At 34.5% G+C, this 21,564-nt stretch overlaps 2 protein-coding genes across 6 annotated transcripts; both read left to right on the forward strand.

Annotated features, from left to right (window-relative positions):
- Nucleotides 1-1,764, forward strand: Dtd (D-aminoacyl-tRNA deacylase). Its single transcript, XM_076779996.1, has 4 exons — nucleotides 1-141; nucleotides 810-900; nucleotides 977-1,212; nucleotides 1,296-1,764. Exons 1-4 carry the CDS (start codon nucleotides 99-101, stop codon nucleotides 1,406-1,408), a joined length of 483 nt encoding a protein of 160 aa, XP_076636111.1. The 5' UTR covers nucleotides 1-98; the 3' UTR covers nucleotides 1,409-1,764.
- Gcc88 (GRIP and coiled-coil domain containing 88 kDa) lies at nucleotides 1,762-20,660 on the forward strand. Of its 5 annotated transcripts, none has more exons than XM_076779990.1 (10): nucleotides 1,762-1,887; nucleotides 2,135-2,234; nucleotides 2,337-2,437; nucleotides 2,503-2,667; nucleotides 3,014-3,159; nucleotides 3,257-3,491; nucleotides 3,566-3,875; nucleotides 3,937-4,238; nucleotides 4,306-4,766; nucleotides 20,591-20,660. In XM_076779990.1, exons 2-10 carry the CDS (start codon nucleotides 2,171-2,173, stop codon nucleotides 20,643-20,645), a joined length of 1,839 nt encoding a protein of 612 aa, XP_076636105.1. In that variant the 5' UTR covers nucleotides 1,762-1,887; nucleotides 2,135-2,170; the 3' UTR covers nucleotides 20,646-20,660. The 5 variants fall into 5 exon arrangements, with proteins under 5 accessions (XP_076636105.1, XP_076636100.1, XP_076636102.1 ...); XM_076779985.1 differs by lacking the exon at nucleotides 20,591-20,660 and adding an exon at nucleotides 4,829-4,996; XM_076779987.1 differs by lacking the exon at nucleotides 20,591-20,660 and adding an exon at nucleotides 4,829-4,996 and having other exon boundaries at nucleotides 2,337-2,431.
- The last annotated feature ends 904 nt before the right edge of the window (nucleotides 20,661-21,564 follow it).

Raw genomic sequence — 21,564 nt, forward strand, 5'->3', positions numbered from 1 at the left:
GTCGTAGCAGCGTATTTTCTTGGAAAAAATATGCAATAAGGAATTTATTTCCGACGATACGGCGATTGCATCCACGATATTACGAAGCGACGTTCGATATGAAAGCAGTAATACAACGGGTGACGAACGCGAGCGTTTCAGGTAATGATTAAGGTTATACAGGGTTCATTGCAATAACCAAATGATCCAAAATATAAATAAGAGTCAGACCAAATTTATGGAACGAAAAAAATATTTAATATTTTGGAACGCGATAAGTAACCCATTTGCATCATAAATATGAAAAGAAGGCCCAATTTTTTCAAGTATAGAAACTTCATATTTCAGGGAAAATAAATTGCTGATATTTTATATGTCACTGATAATGGCGGAATTGTTGGTTAGTTTGGAATGTTGAATGCTTGAAGCCACTTCACAATAAATTGAAGATTGCGCTACTGGTTGTACTCTACCGTTCACTACGTATCACTCATTTTCCAGTCGAACGTAGACATTCCATTGGGTCGCTGATCTTCGCTTGATCTTTTCGTGCCAATGGTACTCAAAGGCACCTGATGTTTCAGTCTCCGGTTTGTGACTGAACCAGACTATTATAATTTCAAGTACGTGGATCTGTACGACCAAACTTGAGCGTATATGCTAATGATGCAAATGGGTTGATCAATCGACCATAGACGATTGAAATTTGAGTCACAAAATGTTCCACGATTCTTTACTAATACATTTTGCGTTAGGAGTTACGTACCATTTCGTGTTACTACGATTGTGTATTCGTACAGCACCGATGTGACTGTGGCATAATTTTTCAGTTGACGGTGAAATTATTAGTAACATCGGGAAAGGTCTTTGCATCTTAATCGGTATCAAAAGAGAGGACTCGATGGAGGATATGAAATATATGTAATAATACTTTTTTTCTTTGTATCGTAGTTGTTTCATAGTTGTACGAAATGAGAAACAATGTTGTTGTCCTTAGAGTAAGAAAAATATTAAATACTAAAATATTTGATGGCGATAATGGTAAAAAGTGGAGCGCCAGTGTGATGGATAAACAGTACGAAATATTGTGTATCAGTCAGTTCACGTTGTACCATAGTCTGAAGGGAAATAGATTAGATTTCCATAGGGCTATGCCCGCGCAAGATTCAGAATCATTTTATAATAAATTTCTTACCGAACTTAGTAGAAATTATAAACCAGAATTAATTAAAGGTAATGACCAATATAATGCATCGTTATAGTTGATTATAACTCAGAGATATTGTTAGTAATAATATGTTTATATATCTCTACAGATGGTAAATTTGGTGCAATGATGGAAGTTAATATACAAAACAGTGGGCCTGTAACGTTAGAAATAGAATCCCCAATTAACTCGAATAACTTGAATCGATCTATTGAAGCCTAATGAATCTTAATAAAATTTATAATGATCTATTTAGTAAAGCTTTATCAACAATTGCTCGATAGAAAGAGACAAAATTTGGTTCGATAACTGTGTAATTTTGCGAGTGCAAATACTAAATAATTTCTTGAAATTGTCTTGACGCAAGAAATAATTTGTCTTTGTATTCATTCTTCAGCGTGTTTGTATATTTTCCAGGAACAAGAATTGTAGAGTAATAGCTCGTAGCGTAATATTTAATCAGCTGAGGAACATATGCATTTTATCATTAGAAATTGAAGTGCGAACACTTAGAAATATTGTTTTCAAACTTTTATATTACCATATTGTTAAAATAAATGTTATTTGTCATAGAAAAATGTGTTTATCTTTAGAAGATCGTTTTATCTATCGAAAGAAACGATAAGTTCGACGTCAGACATTGAACATTGAGGATTTTGGATGAGGAATTCATATCCAGATAGCGATTCGACAATAAGTAAGTAACAAATGCGGTGATTTTCACTTAGGCCAACTTCTGTTTTTTTTTAGTATGATTTGAAATATTTTAATTTAATTTTTTAATAACTTTTTAACGAAGCCTCAATCAACAAATTGATATCTTGACTTTTGTCTTATTTTGGTCTCTAGAATCTCCCATTAAAATTTTTCCTAGCGCCCATATAAGGAAAATTATAAAAACTAAATCAAGCATTACTTTCTTCAAGCAATTTAAATATTTTCTTTTAGGAATTTTTCAATCTATCAATATTTTAATGAGATACAATGGAAGACATTAGTGATCACAAAAAATCTGAAGAACTAAATTTAGAAGATCATACTTTGGAAGGTACGTTCAATATATAATAATATTACTATAAAACTGGTATAAATTTTCAAATTATTAATAAGTATTATTATTTTTCAATACTGATAAATAATTGTACATTAGAAAAGTCAGATGGCCCATCGCAAGGAGAAAAGGCAGATGTCGAAGATCTGGAACCGTGCAAATCTATAACAAATACTGTAAACGAATCACCAATTGTACAAGTACGATAACATTAAAAGGATTCAATAATACAAAATGAATAATAATTTCAAATGTTTACTTTCAGTCGTGTGGAATTCAAACAGACTCCGCAAATACAGAAACTGTGCAGGAATTGAAGAATCAGTTGGGCACTTTAATGAATTCTCTAGCCACTCTTTCGGCTGAAAAGTCGAAAATGGAAGCAAACTTTCAAGTAGATAAGAAACAGCTGAGAAACGAGCGAGATGAAGTACGTTTCTACCATCTTCATTAATTGAAACAATTTCAAACATTGAGTTTCTTTTTGAATCCAGCTTTACGCAAATGGTTTAAGACTGTTTTGTGGTCTTTCTTTAGCTTAGCGGTCTACTTCGATTTCCATGATTTTATTCTCATCCTCCATCGAAGCAAAATTGTAAAATATACTGAATTTTCTCTTTGTTAACTTCCATCTATTACACCATGTAACCCACCAATTGATCAACTAAAAGACTGAAAGAATTTTTCCAACGACTACGAGTCTCAATTTGTCACTGTTTAAGTAAAAAATATTTCTTTTCCCCATAATACATATATTAAATATGAAACTGTTGCAGTATGAGAAACTAGTGAAAGATTTAAAAGAGAAACTAAAAAAAACGCAAAATACAAATTACTCAGACACCGAGCATATAAAATGTAAATTAATCATGGAACGTCACGAAAGGGAAAAAGAGCAAGCAGATCATGCCAAAATGATAAAGTACGTGGCAAATATAAAGAAAAGTAAATAGAAAATACAGCATTCGGAACTATTGTCACGCAGAAAGGATATTAACTTTTCTTCGCTGTCTCGTCAGGGAGCTCCAGAAGTTGGTGTACGATGAGCGCAGAAGCAAGGAACAGTTAGAATCACAGTTGAAAAGTCAGTTCGCAAATAAGACGCAGTGTAAAATACTAGAAGCTGAATTAGAAATAACTAGAAACAAGCTCAAGCAAGCGGAGGAGGCAGCCAAAGAGACACCTCCAATTTTGCTATCGCTCCAATCTGAAATGGCTCTCATGAAAAAGCAGCATCTAAATGCAATACACGAAGTAACTCCAAAATACATAGAATAATTAAATTGATATTCTCTAATCGGATCTGAAGCTATCGGTTTGTTTTTAAGGAGCAGAAACGAGCTGCTGCTGCGGAGCAACAAGCTAGAGTTTTGGTACTGACTCACGAAACAAGAGTCGCAGTCTTGGAAGCAAGACTTGCTGAGCTTTCTGACATCGTTGGAGGGTACGACAGGCTCAGGCAACAAGATCAACAAGCCATTCAGAAACTGAAAGACCAGCTAATGAATTTGCAAGACTCTGAACGCGACTATCTCACTTTGAACAACGAACCGGACGAGATCATCTCCAAAATAAAAAGCCTTTACAGTAAATTGTTAAATTTGGATAATAAGAAAAACGAGTCAGCGCATGTTAAATGTGAGTCAGAGAAGATATAAGCCTAATATGGAGAAAGTTACTAATGTATTTTTTGTTTTAGCACTGTTGCATAGTTTAGATTTGTATGACAAGCAACAGATCGTCGATTATAAGGAAAAGTATGAGAATCTACTTCAAGAATTTGAGGAGTACAAGCAGCAGATGATATATAAATATAATAATGCAAATATGGCTCATAATATTCAGAGTCAAAATATGACAGCGCATGATAAGAATAATAAAACACAATTGCACCTTTTGAAGGCGCACAATAATAATTTGGAAGAGAGGATACGTATTCTGAGTAATGAAATTGTGAATAAAGAGACTGAGTTACGGTTGAGCTTGGAACACCAGAAAAAAGCAAGTTCTATTTGTTGTTTTTTAGTAGATTTACATTGAATGGAGTTAAGAAGTATTAATTTTGCAGTCCTTTCAAGACGAACGCGCGAAACTGGAGCACACGTTGCTACAGAAGGACAACGAGTTTCGCAGCAAAATGTCCACATTGGAGCAGCAATTGTCGCGCCAACGGGAACGATCGATGGCTCTAATTGAAGAGAAGGACAAGGAAATATTGACTTTGAAAACCTCGTTTCACGCATTGCTGCCTAAGAAAGAGAATACTATTGCAGAGAATGAAACAAATGTTCCAAAGTACGAAAGGAGAGGTGAACAGGTGGTTGACCTAGTGACAGGACTGTTAACGAGCGACAGTCCTCCTATATTACATTACAGCCAGGAACTGGCGAGGAAGGAGGTCCAAGTGTCAGCTTCCAGGAGGAGGATTTTAGAGTTGGAAGCTGCATTGAGAGAGAAGCAGAGAGAGATCGTTCACGCCAAGGAGAAACAGAAAGAAGAAACGAAAGCTTTTCATGCACAGATTGCAAGGTAATCTTAGCGTAAAGCTCATCGAAAGGATGGTATATTTATGTGTGTAATTGACGTTGCAGGCTCGAAGCTTGCAAATCTAGAGAGGGTGCTAATCTTGAATATTTGAAAAACGTTTTCATAAACTATTTAACGACAAATGATGTTTCCAGCAAACGACACATGCTAAATGCTATCTCCACTGTACTGCGTTTCACTGCGGAGGAATTAAATAAGATTAAGCATTGATAGTTAGGTTTTTTAAAAAGGGATATAGAATCCCAACATTCCTCATATTATGTATATAATTTAATCTAATGAAATGTAAAGAGAAGTTAATATAAAAGTTTTGGATGAAATGTTTGTAACAAAGATTTTCACAATTTCTAGTGAAATATGTACACGTGAATTGTACCTTCTATTTTTAATATATTGTTACAAAATGTTACTGCAGTTTGATGGACTTAGGAGAAGAATAATGTAGAAAGTTTGTCATTGGTTTATATTGTAATCTTACAATTACATAATTGGCAAATGTGGAGAACTTAGAAGGAAAATTAAGCTCTTTGTTGACATACAAAGTACGGACATTTTGATACATTGATTAATAACATTGCCACTATATGTTCGAACTTATGTTTTCGATATTGGGGGAATAACTCTTAAATGCTCGCGGTTTTTCAGATTCGACTACCTCGAAATTAACAACAGAAACACGCATTTTCTTTTACATATTCCGTCGTGTTTATTTGTAATTCAGTTTTATGCTACGTGCGTTATGTACAGAGACGTTTGGCATGTATTTAGCAAATTCTCGGTGAAAAAACTGAAGAACTCATCGACAATGTCCTGGATAAATATAGATCGTACGCTTCGAAGATGTCGATGTTCCATAGATCATAGAAATTTCTGAAAATTTAAAATATCAATCTGTAAATATTCAATGTGTGATGAAACACAAAACAAACGACTAAGAAATTAGTATTCTTGGAATTCTAATCTTCGACATTCTTCGATCGTGATCGTGCAAACTTCGTGAATTTCCTATTTCTCAGACGTAATTTCTGCACAGGTTTGCGGTCTGAAGAACGCGTGAAACGTGTCACGTATCCTCCCGTGTCCCAATTGAACGTTTTTATTTATTCTCGAGACGTAATGCTCACCTGTTCGATGGTTTTCAGAACTCGGAACGTCGGCGATTGTCAACACAGATTACAACATTTTATTTTCATAACACTCGTTCGATATTTTATAATCAGACATCGGTATATAATATATATGTCATTCTTTGATATATATATATATTTCATTAAGAATATTTCTTGCGTATAATATTCCGTATTTATCTGCTTTCTGGTAATTTGTAATTGGTTGTCTGCTGAGATCTTTGTTTTTGTTTCTTTTACGACAGTATACACACACACACACACACTACGCGCGCGTGTGTGAATTCATATGTAAGTGTTTTTGATTCATGTCGTTTTTGTTTCTTTTACGACAGTATACACACACACACACTACGCGCGCGCGCGTAGTGTGTGCGTGTGTGTGTGTGTGAATTCATATGTAGGTGTTTTTGTTTCTTATACGCGCACGCGCGTAGTGTGTGTGTGTGTGAATTCATATGTAGGTGTTTTTGTTTCTTATACGCGCGCGCGCGTAGTGTGTGTGTGCGTGAATTCATATATATGTGTGTGAATTCATATGTAAGTGTTTTTGTTTCATATTGTTCTTGTGTCTTTTACGACAGTATACACGCACACACACACACACACACACACACTACGCGCGTAGTGTGTGTGCATGAATTCATATATATGTGTGTGAATTCATATGCAAGTGTTTTTGTTTCACATTGTTCTTGTGTCTTTTACGACAGTATACACGCACACACACTACGCGCGCGCGCGTAGTGTGTGTGTGTTTCGATTCATGTGTGTGTGCGTGCGAATTCATATGTAGGTGTGTGTGTGTCTTTTACGACAGTACACACGCACACACACTACGCGCGCGTAGTGTGTGTGTGTGTGTGAATTCATATGTAAGTGTTTTTGTTTCATATTGTTTTTGTGTCTTTTACGATAGTATACACACACACACACACTACGCGCGCGCGCGTAGTGTGTGTGTGTCAATTCATGTGTGTGTGCGTGCGAATTCATATGTAGGTGTGTGTGTGTGTCAATTCATGTGTGTGTGTGTTGTGTGTGTGTGTGAATTGATATGTAGGTGTTTTTGTTTCATATTGTTTTTGTTTCTTTTACGACAGTATACACACACACACACACTAAGCGCGCGTAGTGTGTGTGTGTGTGTGAATTCATATATAAGTGTTTTTGTTTCATATTGTTTTTGTGTCTTTTACGATAGTCTACACACACACACACACTACGCGCGCGCGCGTAGTGTGTGTGCGCGTAAATTCATATGTAAGTGTTTTTGTTTCATATTGTTTTCGTATCTTTTACGACAGTACACACACACAAACACACACACCGCGAATTCATATGTAGGTGTGTGTGTGTGCGCGCGCGCGCGCGTGAGAGAGAGAGAGAGGGGGGAGAGAATTCATATATAGGGCGTGTGTGTGTGTGTTGTTTCTTGTATAAGAAACAAAAACAAAAATCTTCTATATATATATATATAATATACATATATATTCTTATACAAGAAACAGTACATATATCTATATATGCTGTTTCTATATGATATCGTTAATGTACAGAGGCCCTTAGATAACGTATCCCCGAGAACAATCTTCGTGTATGTTGCGACAACATCCCTTTTGTGCATCTCGCTGAAAGTACCAGCGCCCTCGCCATTAATTTACACGTATCGAAAGATCGAAAGCTGATCGTAATAGGGGTGCATGAGTAACCGAAATTTCCGACGCGGTTCCTTGCCACACAGAGTCTGGCACTTTATACATTCAGGTACAATTTGGGGTTAGTGAATTGCAATTTCGAAAAGTTAGGAACCCGATGGTTCTCAGTTTCGTTGCCTTGGAGTCTTTGGTTAGACAGTTTGTGGGATTCTTAACCACTCGAGGCTCAGCTGTTCTTCAGGTGTACGGTCAGAAATGTATTCTAGGGTTTGAGCAAGAGTTTCATGTGTGACACATTGTACAGTGACGATACCCCAATTCTAGCCGTGAATAGGGCAAGAATGGTTATGGAGACCCCACTACTATGCAGCATGACGTCAGAGTAAGCTTCTTCAGTGGGAATAAGGCAGCGTGAAGACATCTACTTGCCCCGTTTGGGTTGTAGCTGCCTAGCCAACAAGTCATCATTGGATAGTACTATATGGAGATTATTCCCACTGGAGAGGCTTGCTTTGGCGTCACGTGGCATAGTAGGATGGAATCGTAGTTGTAAGCAGCCCAACCAATAACAATAACGCGTGTGAAGTGGCAAAAATGGCTATGGAGACCCTACTACTACGTAGCATGACGTCAAAGCAAGTTTCTTCAGTGGGAATAAGGCAGCGTGAAGACCTCTAGTTGCCCTGTTTGGGTTGTAGCTGCCTAGTCAACATGTCATCTCCATATACTACTATTCAATGATGACTTGTTGGCTAGGTGCATCGATTGGTGGTAGCGCAATAGCAACACCTGCTCTCACATTATTGGTTGGGCTGCCCACAACTACAATTCCAACGCATGATAAAGAATGTGAACCAAATGTATAGAGACAGAGCAGGGTAGGACAAGACTGACAGGCATTGGCGTAGCCATACACTCAAAATACTAGGCCAAAAGGGCAAAATACTAGGATGAATAAGGCAAAAATGGCTATGGAGACCCTACTACTACTTTTCAATGGGAATAAGGCGGTGCAAAGACCTCCCCTCCTTGCTTTACCCCATTTGGGGTGCAAGTGCTCAGCCAAGAAGTCATCGCAGGGTAGTAAATAATGAATTAGCTCAAAAAGACGAAATCAGTAGAATAAACAGACAAGTAAACAAAAAGTAGAAGGGGGTAAGCTCGACAATGGTTTGTGGTGGCTTGTTGTATGGGGGTGAGTGAGTAAATGAGATAGCAGGACGAAAGAAAAGGGTGAGAGTGGTAGCATTGCGTCAGTCTGCTAGATAAAGCCATTTGAGACATACAATTATGTTTCATAGATTTTAATTCTAGATTATCTCACTCATCGCGGATAATCGACCAATCATATGTGGCAAGAATGTTTCGAAACCCTAATTCGACCTCGTTTGACATAAAATTGTCGGGTACTCAGGCATCTCTGGCAATCAATGAACTCTCTGCACCTAGAAGCTCCTCATCTATTGACTACTTCCTGATCAGCAAGTGTTTTCATTATAATCTTAATACAAAACACTAATATTTTATACAACGATAACCTCATACCCTCTGGTATACAATTTGTATTAAAATTATAATAAAATTGAGCTCGACGGAGCTATTCGAGCCTCTAAAAAAGCAAATGAAGTAGTCCACCAATGCATTGCATTGCAAGACTGTCGAAGTATCACTCTTCCGCCAGTAGATGGCGCAGTGTGTTTGCATCCCCACTCCTGACTCACAGCCATTGGTCGAATACGATGACGAAATCAGTGACAGCCAATCAGAGGACTGCAACAAAAGGGGATGTAAACACACTGTGTCTCGTCGAAGGACTTGGAGAGCACACAGGGTGTTCCACCCCTGGAAAAATTTTAATGGTAGATTCTAGAGGCCAAAATAAGACGAAAATGAAGAGTACCAATTTGTTGTTTGAGGCTCCGTTAAAAAGTTATTAACAATTGCGTCTGCAGTGGCGCGATGGGGGCTCTCAGGCTGCGCCACCACAGACGCAATTGTTAATAACTTTTTAACGGAGCCTCAATCGACAAATTGTTATTCTTTATTTTCGTCTTATTTTGGTCCCTAGAATCCCCCAGGGGCGGCCAAACACCCCGTATTTTTCTGTTTCAAAGACAAATACAATAAACGGTCATGGACTTTTGTTTACAAATATATATATATATATATACGTATGTAATAACTCCTTAATTGATTCAATCTTCGTCTTAAGACCGACTATACAGAGAAACGATACAAAATACCTACTAAAACGAACGTAACCTTGTGCATTATTCGTTACAATAGGCGACAACGATGGTTCTTTATCGTACAGTGATGCAACACGATTTGTTACGATTTTAAGAGCGTGGTTTTAGGTTTCATTACAGTAATTTTTCGCTTAAATCCGAATATCGGTATTTTTCATTGCACGAGATAGAACAATAGCAGAAATTTGAAAGTGATTTCGAATGTTGTGTTGGTACTGATGGGAATTAAAATTTTTTTTTTATGGTAAGAACAATGTCAATCTCTTGTGTGAGCAATGTGACATTTAAAATGGACGATAATTACGATAAATGAGCCCTAATTTTTGACGAACTTTGTCAACAAAATGGCAAAAATTGACGAAGGTCTTTTTATAGTGATAGTTCGATTTTTAGTAGGTGGTTCTGGGAAAAATTTTAATGGGGGATTCTAGAGGCCAAAATAAGACGAAAATGAAGAATATTAATTTGTTGATTGAGGCTTCGTTAAAAAGTTATTAACGTTTAAAGTTTCAACAGTGATGAATTTTTTTCTAGAAAATGGGTAGGATTTGGGGGGTAGGTTTACTCACCAAAAATGCTTGTAATTGACCCTTGTAACTAAATATAATTTTTTTAGTATGATTTGAAATTTTTTAATTTTTTCGAAAAATTTCATAGCTTCTTGAATTTTTTTCTCGAAACTGGGTAGGATTTTGAGGGTATGTCTAATGACCCAAAATGATTGCAATTGACCCCCCTAGCTAAATATAATTTTTTTAGTATGATTTGAAATTTTTTAATTTTTTCGAAAAATTTCATAGCTTCTTGAATTTTTTTCTCGAAACTGGGTAAGATTTCAGGGGTATGTCTAATGACCCAAAATGATTGCAATTGCCCCCTCTAGATAAATATAATTTTTTTAGTACGATTTGAAAATTTTTAATTTTTTCGAAAAATTTCATATCTTCTTGAATTTTTTTCTAGAAAATGGGTAGGATTTTGAGGGTATGTGTATTGACCAAAAATCATTGTAATTGACCCCCCTAGCTAAAAATAATTTTTCCAGAATGATTTGAAATTTATTAATTTTTTCGAAAAATGTCATAGCTTCTTGAATTTTTTTCTAGAAAATGGGTAGGATTTTGAGGGTATGTGTATTGACCAAGAATGATTGTAATTGCCCCCTCTAGCTAAAAATAATTTTTCCAGAAGGATTTGAAATTTTTATTTTTGCTAAATAATTTAGGCATTTACCAACAGTCGATTTTCCTTAAAAATTCGTTTTTGATTTTTAATAATTTTGTTTGACGTTCTACAAAAATGTTGTTTAATACTTTTTTGTAGGTATCCACGAGACCTACTTCCAAACTAAATTTCAATAAGATACCTTTACTATTGTAGGAATTATGGCCGATTAAAAATTGAACCACTTTTATGGGGGTTTTCACATTTTACGGGATCAAAGAGCAACTTTCCCAATATTTTTAGAATTTCTATATATTCTCTACTAAAATACGTGTTGATTGCTTTTTTGAACATTAAAATCCTTCAATCCGTTCAGAAGTTATAACATTTTAAAGATTCGCATGAAATTTCGGGGAACCATTTCTGATTATATTTTCGATACAGAATTTTTTTCTCGAAAGTACGTAGGTTTTCGAGGGTATGTGTAATGACCAAAAATGATTGTAATTGCCCCTTCTAGCTAAAAATAATTTTTTTAGTATGATTTGAAATTTTTTAATTTTTTCGAAAAATTTCATATCTTCTTGAATTTTTTTTCTCGAAACTGGGTAGGATTTCGAGGGTACGTCTAATCACCAAAAATAATTGTAATTGCCCCTTCTAGCTAAAAATAATTTTTCCAAAACGATTTGAAATGTTTTAATTTCCCCGAAAAATTTCATCACTTACTCGAATTTTTTTCTAGAAAGTGGTTAGGATTTCGGGGTTATGTCTAATCACCAAAAATGCTTGTAATTGCCCCTTCTAGCTAAAAATAATTTTTCCAGAACGATTTGAAATTTTTTAATTTAATTGTTAATAACTTTTCAACGAAGCCTCCATCAACAAATTGGTATTCTTGATTTTCGTCTTATTTTGGCCTCTAGAATCCCTCATTAAAATTTCTCCCAGGGGTGGCGGAACACCCTGTATACATATATATATATATTGTTTAAAAAAATTATTTTCCATTTCGCGATATAAATACAAGTCCATCGTAAACGTCACAATGCTCTCGAGTAAATTACGTGTTGACTTTGTTATACTAATGCCTCGTATCATTTAAATTGTTCTCTAAAAAACGTGACGCATCTGTAAGTCAAAATGGCCGCACTGGCAATTTGGTCCAACTGGTTCTCGTATAAGGGCATCGGAGTTAAAATCTGCCAATCGTGACCAACCTTTTGCACACGTTGCATTTACAATTCACATATCTACGCATGTAATACAGTATGTACCAAAATGAGTATATAGAGCGACGAAATAACACGAAACACTGACACATATCTCAACATCCACAGAAACCAAAACAGTAATTTAAATGGCCGCCATAAAAGGGGGGAAGTATCAGAAAAATAGAAGAAAAATTCGAAATAATTGGCATTAAGGATTGTTAAAGTATATTTTTATGCTTTCATCGAGTTTACAATGATATTTTCTGATAACAATATTGTGTTCGATTTGTATACTCATTTTGAAACAGCTTCCACGTAACAGATGCAATTTATTTTTCTTTTGTGAATTAATTGAATTATGTTTAAACAATCATGTTTAATTATGCAAGAAATTATTAAGTAGAATTCTTTAATGAATATATAGCAATTTATCTTCGAGATAATAATAATTGAAAGCGACCTGTACGTTTAACTGTCTCTGATACTTAAAATATTATGTGCATAGATATACAATATGTGTGTATATACAGGGTGTACGGACAACCGTGGGAGAAATTTTAATGCGGGATTCTAGAGGCCAAAATAAGACGAAAGTCAAGAATACCAATTTGTTGATGGAGGCTTCGTTAAAAAGTTATTAACGTTTAAAGTTTCAACAGTATTGAATTTTTTTCTCGAAAATGAGCAGGATTTCGGGGGTATGTCTGTTCACCAAAAATGATTGTAATTGACCCCCGGAAGGGAACATAATTTTTCCAAAACGATTTGAAATTTTTTTTTTTCCGTCGAAAAATTTATACTTTCTCGAATTTTTTCCTGGAAAATGGTTAGGATTTCGGGGGTATGTGTAATGATATAAAATGATTATAATTGACCTCTGTAACCGATAGTAATTTTTCTAGAATTATTTGAAGCTTTTCAATATTCAGGGTAACAAGACAGTTGTGGTCAGACATTATATTTTTAGTAATGAATTTTTTTCTCGAAAATGGTTAGGATTTCGAGGGTACGTCTAATGACCAAAAACGATTGTAATTGACCCTTCTAGCTAAAAATAATTTTTCTAGAATGATTTGAAATTTTTATATACGCCAAATAACTTAGGCACCCTACCCCCTGTCGATTTTTCTTGAAAATTCGTTTTTTATTTTTAATAATTTTGTTTGACGCCCTACAGAAAAGTTGTCTAATACTTTTTCGTAGGTATCCTCGAGACCTACTTCCAAATTAAATTTCAATAAAATCCATTGACCATTGTAGGAGTTATGGCTGTTTGAAAATTGGACCAGTTTTATGGGGTTTTCCTAACTTTAAGGTGTCAAGGATCAATTTTTCGAATATTTTTGCAATTTCTAAATATTCTTCATCTAAATACACGTCGTTTGCGTTTTTGAAAATTAAAATCGTTCAATCCGTTCAGAAGTTATGACGTTTTCAAATTTTGGAGTGACATTTGGTAGCTTCTTGAATTTTTTTCTCGAAACTGGGTAGGATTTTGAGGGTATGTGTATTGACCAAAAATTATAGTAATTGACCCCTTTAGCTGAAAATAATTTTTCCAGAACGATTTGAAATTTTTTAATTTTTTCGAAAAATTTCATACCTTCTTGAATTTTTTTCTCGAAAGTGGGTAGGATTTCAGGGGTATGTCTAATGACCCAAAATGATTGCAATTAACCCCTCTAGCTAAAAATAATTTTTCTAGAACGATTTGAAATTTTTTAATTTTTTCGAAAAATTTCATAGCTTCTTGAATTTTTTTCTCGAAAACGGTTAGGATTTTGAGGGTATGTGTATTGACCAAGAATGATTGTAATTGCCCCCTCTAGCTAAAAATAATTTTTCCAGAACGATTTGAAATTTTTTAATTTTTTCGAAAAATTTCATATCTTCTTGAATTTTTTTCTCGAAAGTGGGTAGGATTTCGAGGGTACGTCTAATGACGAAAAACAATTATAATTGACCCCTCTACCTAAAAATAATTTTTCTAGAATGATTTGAAATATTTTAATTTTGTCGAAAAATGTAGGTACCAACCCCCCGTCGATTTTCCTTAAAACTTCGTTTTTGATTTTTAATAAATTCGCCTGACGTCCTACAGAAAAGTTGTCTAATACTTTTTTGTAGGTACCCACGAGTCCTACTTTAGGAAAAAGTTTCACTGAAATATATTCACTATTATAGAAGTTATGGCTGTTTGAAAATTGGGCCATTTTTATGGGGTTTTTCTCATTTTGCTTGGTCAAGGATCAACTTTTCTTATATTTTTGCAATTTCTACATATTCTACACTAAAATGCGCGTTGATTGCTTTTTTAAACATTAAAATCGTCCAATCCGTTCGGAAGTTATGACGTTTTAAAGATACGCATGAAATTTCGGGAAACCATTTCTGATTATATTTTCGGTAAGGAATTTTTTTCTCGAAACTGGTTAGGATTTCGGGGTTACGTCTATTCACCAAAAATGCTTGTAATAGACTCCTGCAACCAAAAATAATTTTTCCAGAATTATTTGAAACTTTTCAATATTAAGGATAACAAGATAGTTATAGTCAGACATTATATCTTCAGTAATGAATTTTTTTCTCAAAACTGGTTAGGATTTCGGGGTTACGTCTATTCACCAAAAATGCTTGTAATTCACTCCTCTAGCAAAAAATAATTTTTCCAAAACTATTTGAAATTTTTTTTTTCCCGTAGAAAAATTTCACACCTTCTCGAATTTTTTTCTAGAAAGTGGGTAGGATTTCGAGGGTATGTGTAATGACCAAAAATGATTATAATTGCCCCTCACAACCGAAAATAATTTTTCCAGAATTATTTGAAACATTCCAATATTAAGGATAACAAGACAGTTATAGTCAGACATTATATCTTCAGTAATGAATTTTTTTCTCGAAAATGGTTAGGATTTCGGGGTTACGTTTAATCACCAAAAATAATTGTAATTCACCCCTCTAGCTAAAAATAATTTTTCCAAAACGATTTGCAATTTTTAAATTCAATTGTTAATAACTTTTCAACGACGCCTCAGACAAGAAATATTCTTAATTTTCGTCTTATTTTGGCCCCCAGAATCCCCCATTAAAATTCTTCCCACAATTAACCCAACACATATAGTCCTTTTACCCCCATCACTTACATAGTACAATTAAAAACATTGTTTCTCGCATATCATTCTCCATTAAAACATTTTACCAAACGTTCTCTATTTCCCTCTGAAAAAACAACACTGGATATGTATGTATATCGCGTTTTTTGAACCTGACATCGAACGGAACTTGTCCGAAACTGTCCACGCTCGGTACTCTACGCGTAATTTCACACAACAATGGCTCTTTCGAGTATTTCTCAGCTTATTCTCGATCTCCATATTCGCCAATGTTATTAATTCCTTTCATCTTTCGTATCGTTTTACTACTAAGTTTACTTTCAAGAGTTCGAACTTGTTAGAAACAGGTTTGGTTCCGTGATTTCTGTCAAAACTTACGATTACATCTTACTTTTCTGTCTTTTCTTTCCTCGTACATGCGCAAGCAATGACAAAAGGGGAAGAATATCCGCGTATCTTCGAATATATATCGTTAATAAGAAAAATACTTGTTCCTTTTCTTTCCCTTAGATCGCGTAATAAGCTCGTGAAGTGCATCGTCGATACCGCGAAGACCGCGGATGTTCTTCGCATGAACGCGTGAAAATGGCGAACAATTAGAAAGCACGATTCAAAAACGAGTATTCAAACGCACAAGCAACTGATTATTCACTTCTGTAATTAAAAAGATTTCGTTGAAATGCAAACGTCGAGGACGCAGAACAATATTTACATAGTTTATATCGTAACACTGATAATCACATTTCCTCGGTCTTAATTAAAATTTACATACGGAATTTAATTATGTACATGAAATTCTGTTGGCAAGGGACCACCCCGAGATGTAAATCTCCAATTTCGATGAAACTTCGCAGTTATGTAGTTCTCGTAAATCTATTAGACACGTATTTTTTTGTAGCTGATAATATTCACTTTGAGGGGTTGAAATCGGTCCTCAAAGTTCGGGGTTCGAAACATACTTTGTTGAATATCTCGGGAACTATTAGAGATAGGGGTGTGCTTCAAAGGGATGAAATTTGTGTTTTTAAACGGCGAATTTGATGGTGTAAAGAGATTTGCGAAACTTTTATTTGTTTAAACAATATGTTGAAAAATAGCACTTTTTTTTATTTTTCTCGTTGGATATCAATGATTTTTTTTTCTACATTTGTACAGGGAAACTACACATCCATGTACAAAATACGGATAAATTGGAATTTTGATTTTTTTATAATAAAGAATGATTTTATATTTGTAACTTTTTTTCGTAGTTCGTGTTGTACGAAGTACCAAATCGCATACAGGGTGTTCGACAATCATGGGAAAAATTTTAATGGGAGATTCTGGAGGCCAAAATAAGACGAAAATCAAGAATATTAATTTGTTGATGGTGGCTTCGTTAAGAAGTTATTAACGTTTAAAGTTCCGCCAATACTGAATTTTTTTCTCGAAAATGCGTAGGAATTTGGGGGTGTGTGTAATGACCAAAAATGATTGCAATCGACCCTTGCAACAAAAAATAATTTTTTTAGAATGATTTGAAATTTTTTAATTTCGTCTAAAAATTTTTGTACCTTTTCGAATTTTTTTCTCGAAATTGGCTAGGATTTCGAAGTTACATCAAATAACGAAAAATGATTGTAATTGACCCTCACTGCTAACAATATTTTTTTCAGAACGATTTGAAATATTTTAATTTTGTCGAAAAATGTAGGTACCTACCCCCCGTCGATTTTCCTTAAAACTTCGTTTTTGATTTTTAATAAATTCGCCTGACGTCCTACAGAAAAGTTGTTTAATACTTTTTTGTAGGTGCCTATGGGCTCTACTTCAGAAAAAAGTTTCATTGAAATATATTCATTATTATAGGAGTTATGGCTGTTTGAAAATTGGACCATTTTTATGGGGTTTTTTCCCGTTTACGGGGTGAAGGATCAACTTTTCTTATATTTTTGCAATTTCTACATATTCTTCACTAAAATACGCGTCGAATGCCTCTTTAAATATTAAAATCGTCCAATCCGATTAAAAGTTATGACGTTTTCAAATTTTGAAGTGACATTTTATACCTTCTTGAATTTTTTTCTCGAAAGTGGTTAAGATTTCAGGGGTATGTTTATTGACCAAAAATTATTGTAATTGACCCCTCTAGCTAAGAATAATTTTTTCAGAACGATTTGAAATTTTTATTTTTGCCAAATAATTTAGGCACATACCCCCAGGCGATTTTTCTTGAAAATTCGTTTTTCATTTTTAGTAATTTTATTTGACGCCCTACAGAAATGTTGTCTAATACTTTTTTGTAGGTACTCATGAGCTCTACTTTAGAAAAAAGTTTCATTGAAATATATTCATTATTGCAGGAATTATGGTCGTTCGAAGTTTGGACCATTTTTATTGGGTTTTTCTCATTTTACGGGGTCAAGGACTAACCTTTCGAATATTTTTGGAATTTTGACATATTCTACACTAAAATACGCGTCGTTTGCTTTTTTAAACATTAAAATCGTACAATTCGTTCTGAAGTTATGATTTTTTAAAGATTCGCATAAAATTTCAGGGTACCATTTTCGGCCTACAATTATATTTTCGCAAAGGAATTTTTTTCTCGAAACTGAGTAGGATTTCGAGGGTATGTTTAATGACCAAAAACGATTGTAATTGATCCCTCTAGCTAACAATAATTTTTCCTGAACGATTTGAAATTTTTATTTTCGCCAAATAATTTAGGCACCAACCCCCTATCGATTTTCCTCAAAAATTCGTTTTTGATTTTTAATAATTTCGCTTGACGTCCTACAGAAAAGTTGTTTAATACTTTTTTGTAGGTACCTATGGGCTCTACTTTAAAAAAAAGTTTCATTGAAATATATTCATTATTATAGGAGTTATGGCTGTTTGAAAATTGGACCATTTTTATGGGGTTTTTCTAATATTACAGGGCCAAGGAACAACCTTTCCAATATTTTTATAATTTCTACATATTCTACACTAAAATACGCGGCGTTTGGCTTTTCGAACATTAAAATCGTCCAATCCGTTCAGAAGTTATGCCATTTTAAAGATTCGCATGAAATTTCAGGGTACCATTTCTGGCCTGCAATTATATTTTCATTTAGGAATTTTTTTCTCGAAAATGGTCAGGAATTCGAGGGTATGTCTATTGACCAAAAATTATTATAATGTGTCCCTGCAATCAAAAATAATTTTTTTAGAACGATTTAAAATTTTTTAATTCTGTTGAAAAATTTCACACCTTCTCGAATTTTTTTCTCCAAACTGGGTAGGATTTCCGGGGTATATCTATTCATCAAAAATGATTGTAATCGGCCCTTGCACCCAAAAATAATTTTTCCAGAATTATTTGAAACTTTTCAATATTCAGAGTAATAAGACAGTTATGCTCAGACATTATATCTTCAGTAATGAATTTTTTTCTCGAAAATGGTTAGGATTTCGAGGGTATGTCTATTCACCAAAAATGCTTGCAATTGCCCCCTCTAGCTAAAAATAATTTTTCCAGAACGATTTGAAATTTTTTATTTTAATTGTCAATAACTTTTTAACGAAGCCTCCATCAACAAATTGGTATTCTTGATTTTCGTCTTATTTTGGCCTCTAGAATCTCCCATTAAAATTTCTCCCCTGTATGCGATCTGGTACTTCGTGCAACACGAACCACGAAAAAAATTACAAATATAAAATCATTCTTTATTATAAAAAAATCAAAATTCCAATTTATCCGTATTTTGTACACGGACGTGTAGTTTCTCTGTACAAATGGAGAAAAAAAAATCATTGATATCCAACGAGAAAAATAAAAAAATGTGCTATTTTTCAACATATCGTTTAAACAAATAAAAGTTTCGCAAATCTCTTTGCACCATCAAATTCGCCGTTTAAAAACACAAATTTCATCCATTTGAAGCACACCCCTATCTCTGATAGTTCTCGAGATATTCAACAAAGTATGTTTCGAACCCCGAACTTTGAGGGCCGATTTCAACCCCTCAAAGTGAATATTATCAGCTACAAAAAAATACGCGTCTAATAGATTTACGAGAACTACATAATTACGAAGTTTCATCGAAATTGGAGATATACATCTCGGGGTGGTCCCTTGTGAGATTCCTATCGTTAATAAAAGCAGAGAGTTGATTTCAAACGATGCGTTTAATCGAAAAATATTAACAATAATCGTTTCCAGGGTCCAGCGAACCATCTGCAAACTGCATTTGTCTAGATTGGTACAGATTTTAATACCTCAGCCTTATTATTTTTTCCTACGGTACGTGTAATATATATTGTATATATGTTCTATATGCATTTTAAAATATTAAGTATTTGACTGTGTCCGTCGCTTCTTCATTTTTTTTTTTAGTAAAATTACGCTTTATTATGCGTGTACTTTCTAGCACAGTGCCACCGATGCTGTACATAACAAAGATCCACTGTACGGTTATACGCAGAGTCATTTTACCACTTCTATTACCATTAGTTTCTCTCACATAAGGTTTTTTACATCGTTCGGCGGCCGATATATATAATTACATAACAATTTTAAAAATATTTCAGAATCAAACAGAGAAATAATAAAATGACTAAGATAGCAACTTAGAACGTAGTAAAAATACATTAATTGCAAATAATAATAATAGTAATAAAAAAAGAAAGTTACGAAGGTGCAAATGGGGGGGGGTTTGATCGGTGCTTTATACACGGAGGGGGTGAGGAAGGAGCGTAGGAAGAGAATTACGGTGAAGAAAATGCCAGTAGAGTAGCCGCCATTTTACTTTACTTCTGTTTCCCTAGATCACAGTCACATGTATGGCTGCTAAATCACGGACCATCTTTCATCACCATTTCTAACGAAAAAAAAGAGAGGAAGAAAATTATGAAAGTACTTTCAGAATCTTATCAATACTGGAAAATAGTTCGCTAGTTTATACAAGTACAAAATATAATCCGTTTAAATTCTTCGAGGGGGCAAGTGGGAGACACTCGATCCCTGTTAAGATCTCTTCCTGTACGTACAAATATTTAAAACACTTTCCAGCAGAGGGTACGGTTTCTCTGAAATTAAAAAACAGCTAACGTAAAACATATCGAGGGAATCGAAACTCTAAAATGAGGACTCGAATGGATCCAGCGTATTGTAAATCATGATGATCAATTTTAAAATACGATAAAACAGATGCAACGGATACGAAACACCTTACGGTCTGGGAACTGCGAAGAATATTTCTTGACCAGCCTGACCGATGAACATTAATGATTAATTTCCTTTTCTTTCTGTTCGCAGAAGTGATCGGTGCAGATTTCAAGTGTCTCGTCTCTCAATCGCTTGCCACCGGTGAGTCAAACGCTCCATAGAAAACTGATAAACCGAGAAATGGTAAGAGATTAATGTAATTATATACAAATAATAATATCCTAACAGTTTAGGAGAGGGTTAACTTTGGAGGGGGTTTGGGGGGAAGGCCCAGAATCTGCAATCGTATCCTAATCCTGTCCGAATGATCATTCTACAAATTACAGCGTTACATTCTACCACTTCGGATTTACCCTATATTTCATAATATATATATTCAGTTAGTGTATCGTATATTTGTTCTATTTACAAAATATGTAGAATAGACATTGTTCCTATCCTAACTACAATATGCGTGCCGTGGCGCGAGACTTTAAACCTTTCAAGGTGCGCTTTTTATAAACATATCGCTAATTACATAATCTATTTTACAGCCAAATTCAACAATCCCCGCTGAAACTCAGCGCGTTGCCCAAAAATTTCGAAGCTTCTGTAACGTAAAAGGGTAACTTTATCGATAAAATACGTTAAAACAAACGGGGTACGAGTTGGAGATAAAAACAAACGAGTTTGTCAGGGCCCAAAAAAAAAAAAAAAAAAAAAAGAAAAATAATACGGCCTGTATAAAACCGCTTACGACTAAATTGGCCCAAAAGAAATAAACAGACCAATTTTAAAATATTCATAAAATGCGTGTGGGGAACGCGTTGAATTCCAGCAGAGCTCTAAAAACAGTAGATAAGTACTTTCAAGAATATTGGAAACATATTAGATATTATCTATATCAAGTGGTGTCTAACAATTAATTCTTCGCTATTTGAGGGACTTATTACGCATGCATTGCCTTGTTTGTCGCCGCACAATGGCACGATTTCCTTCGTCTCCGCTGTTATATATTCTATGTATCACCAAAGAATCGTAGATACTCGAAACCTCCCATTCAAAGTCACGCTATAGTATATACA

Source organism: Colletes latitarsis, chromosome 12, assembly GCF_051014445.1.
Source record: "Colletes latitarsis isolate SP2378_abdomen chromosome 12, iyColLati1, whole genome shotgun sequence".
Lineage (NCBI taxonomy): Eukaryota > Metazoa > Arthropoda > Insecta > Hymenoptera > Colletidae > Colletes > Colletes latitarsis.

Coding starts and splice junctions, on each gene's coding strand:
- Dtd (XM_076779996.1), top strand. CDS start 99: ATGAAAGCAGTAATACAACGGGTGACGAACGCGAGCGTTTCAG. Junction 142..809: donor GACGAACGCGAGCGTTTCAG/GTAATGATTAAG, acceptor ATAATTTTTCAG/TTGACGGTGAAATTATTAGT. Junction 901..976: donor ATGGAGGATATGAAATATAT/GTAATAATACTT, acceptor TGTTGTCCTTAG/AGTAAGAAAAATATTAAATA.
- Gcc88 (XM_076779985.1), top strand. CDS start 2,171: ATGGAAGACATTAGTGATCACAAAAAATCTGAAGAACTAAATTTAGAA. Junction 3,160..3,256: donor GATCATGCCAAAATGATAAA/GTACGTGGCAAA, acceptor CTGTCTCGTCAG/GGAGCTCCAGAAGTTGGTGT. Junction 3,492..3,565: donor ATCTAAATGCAATACACGAA/GTAACTCCAAAA, acceptor TTTGTTTTTAAG/GAGCAGAAACGAGCTGCTGC.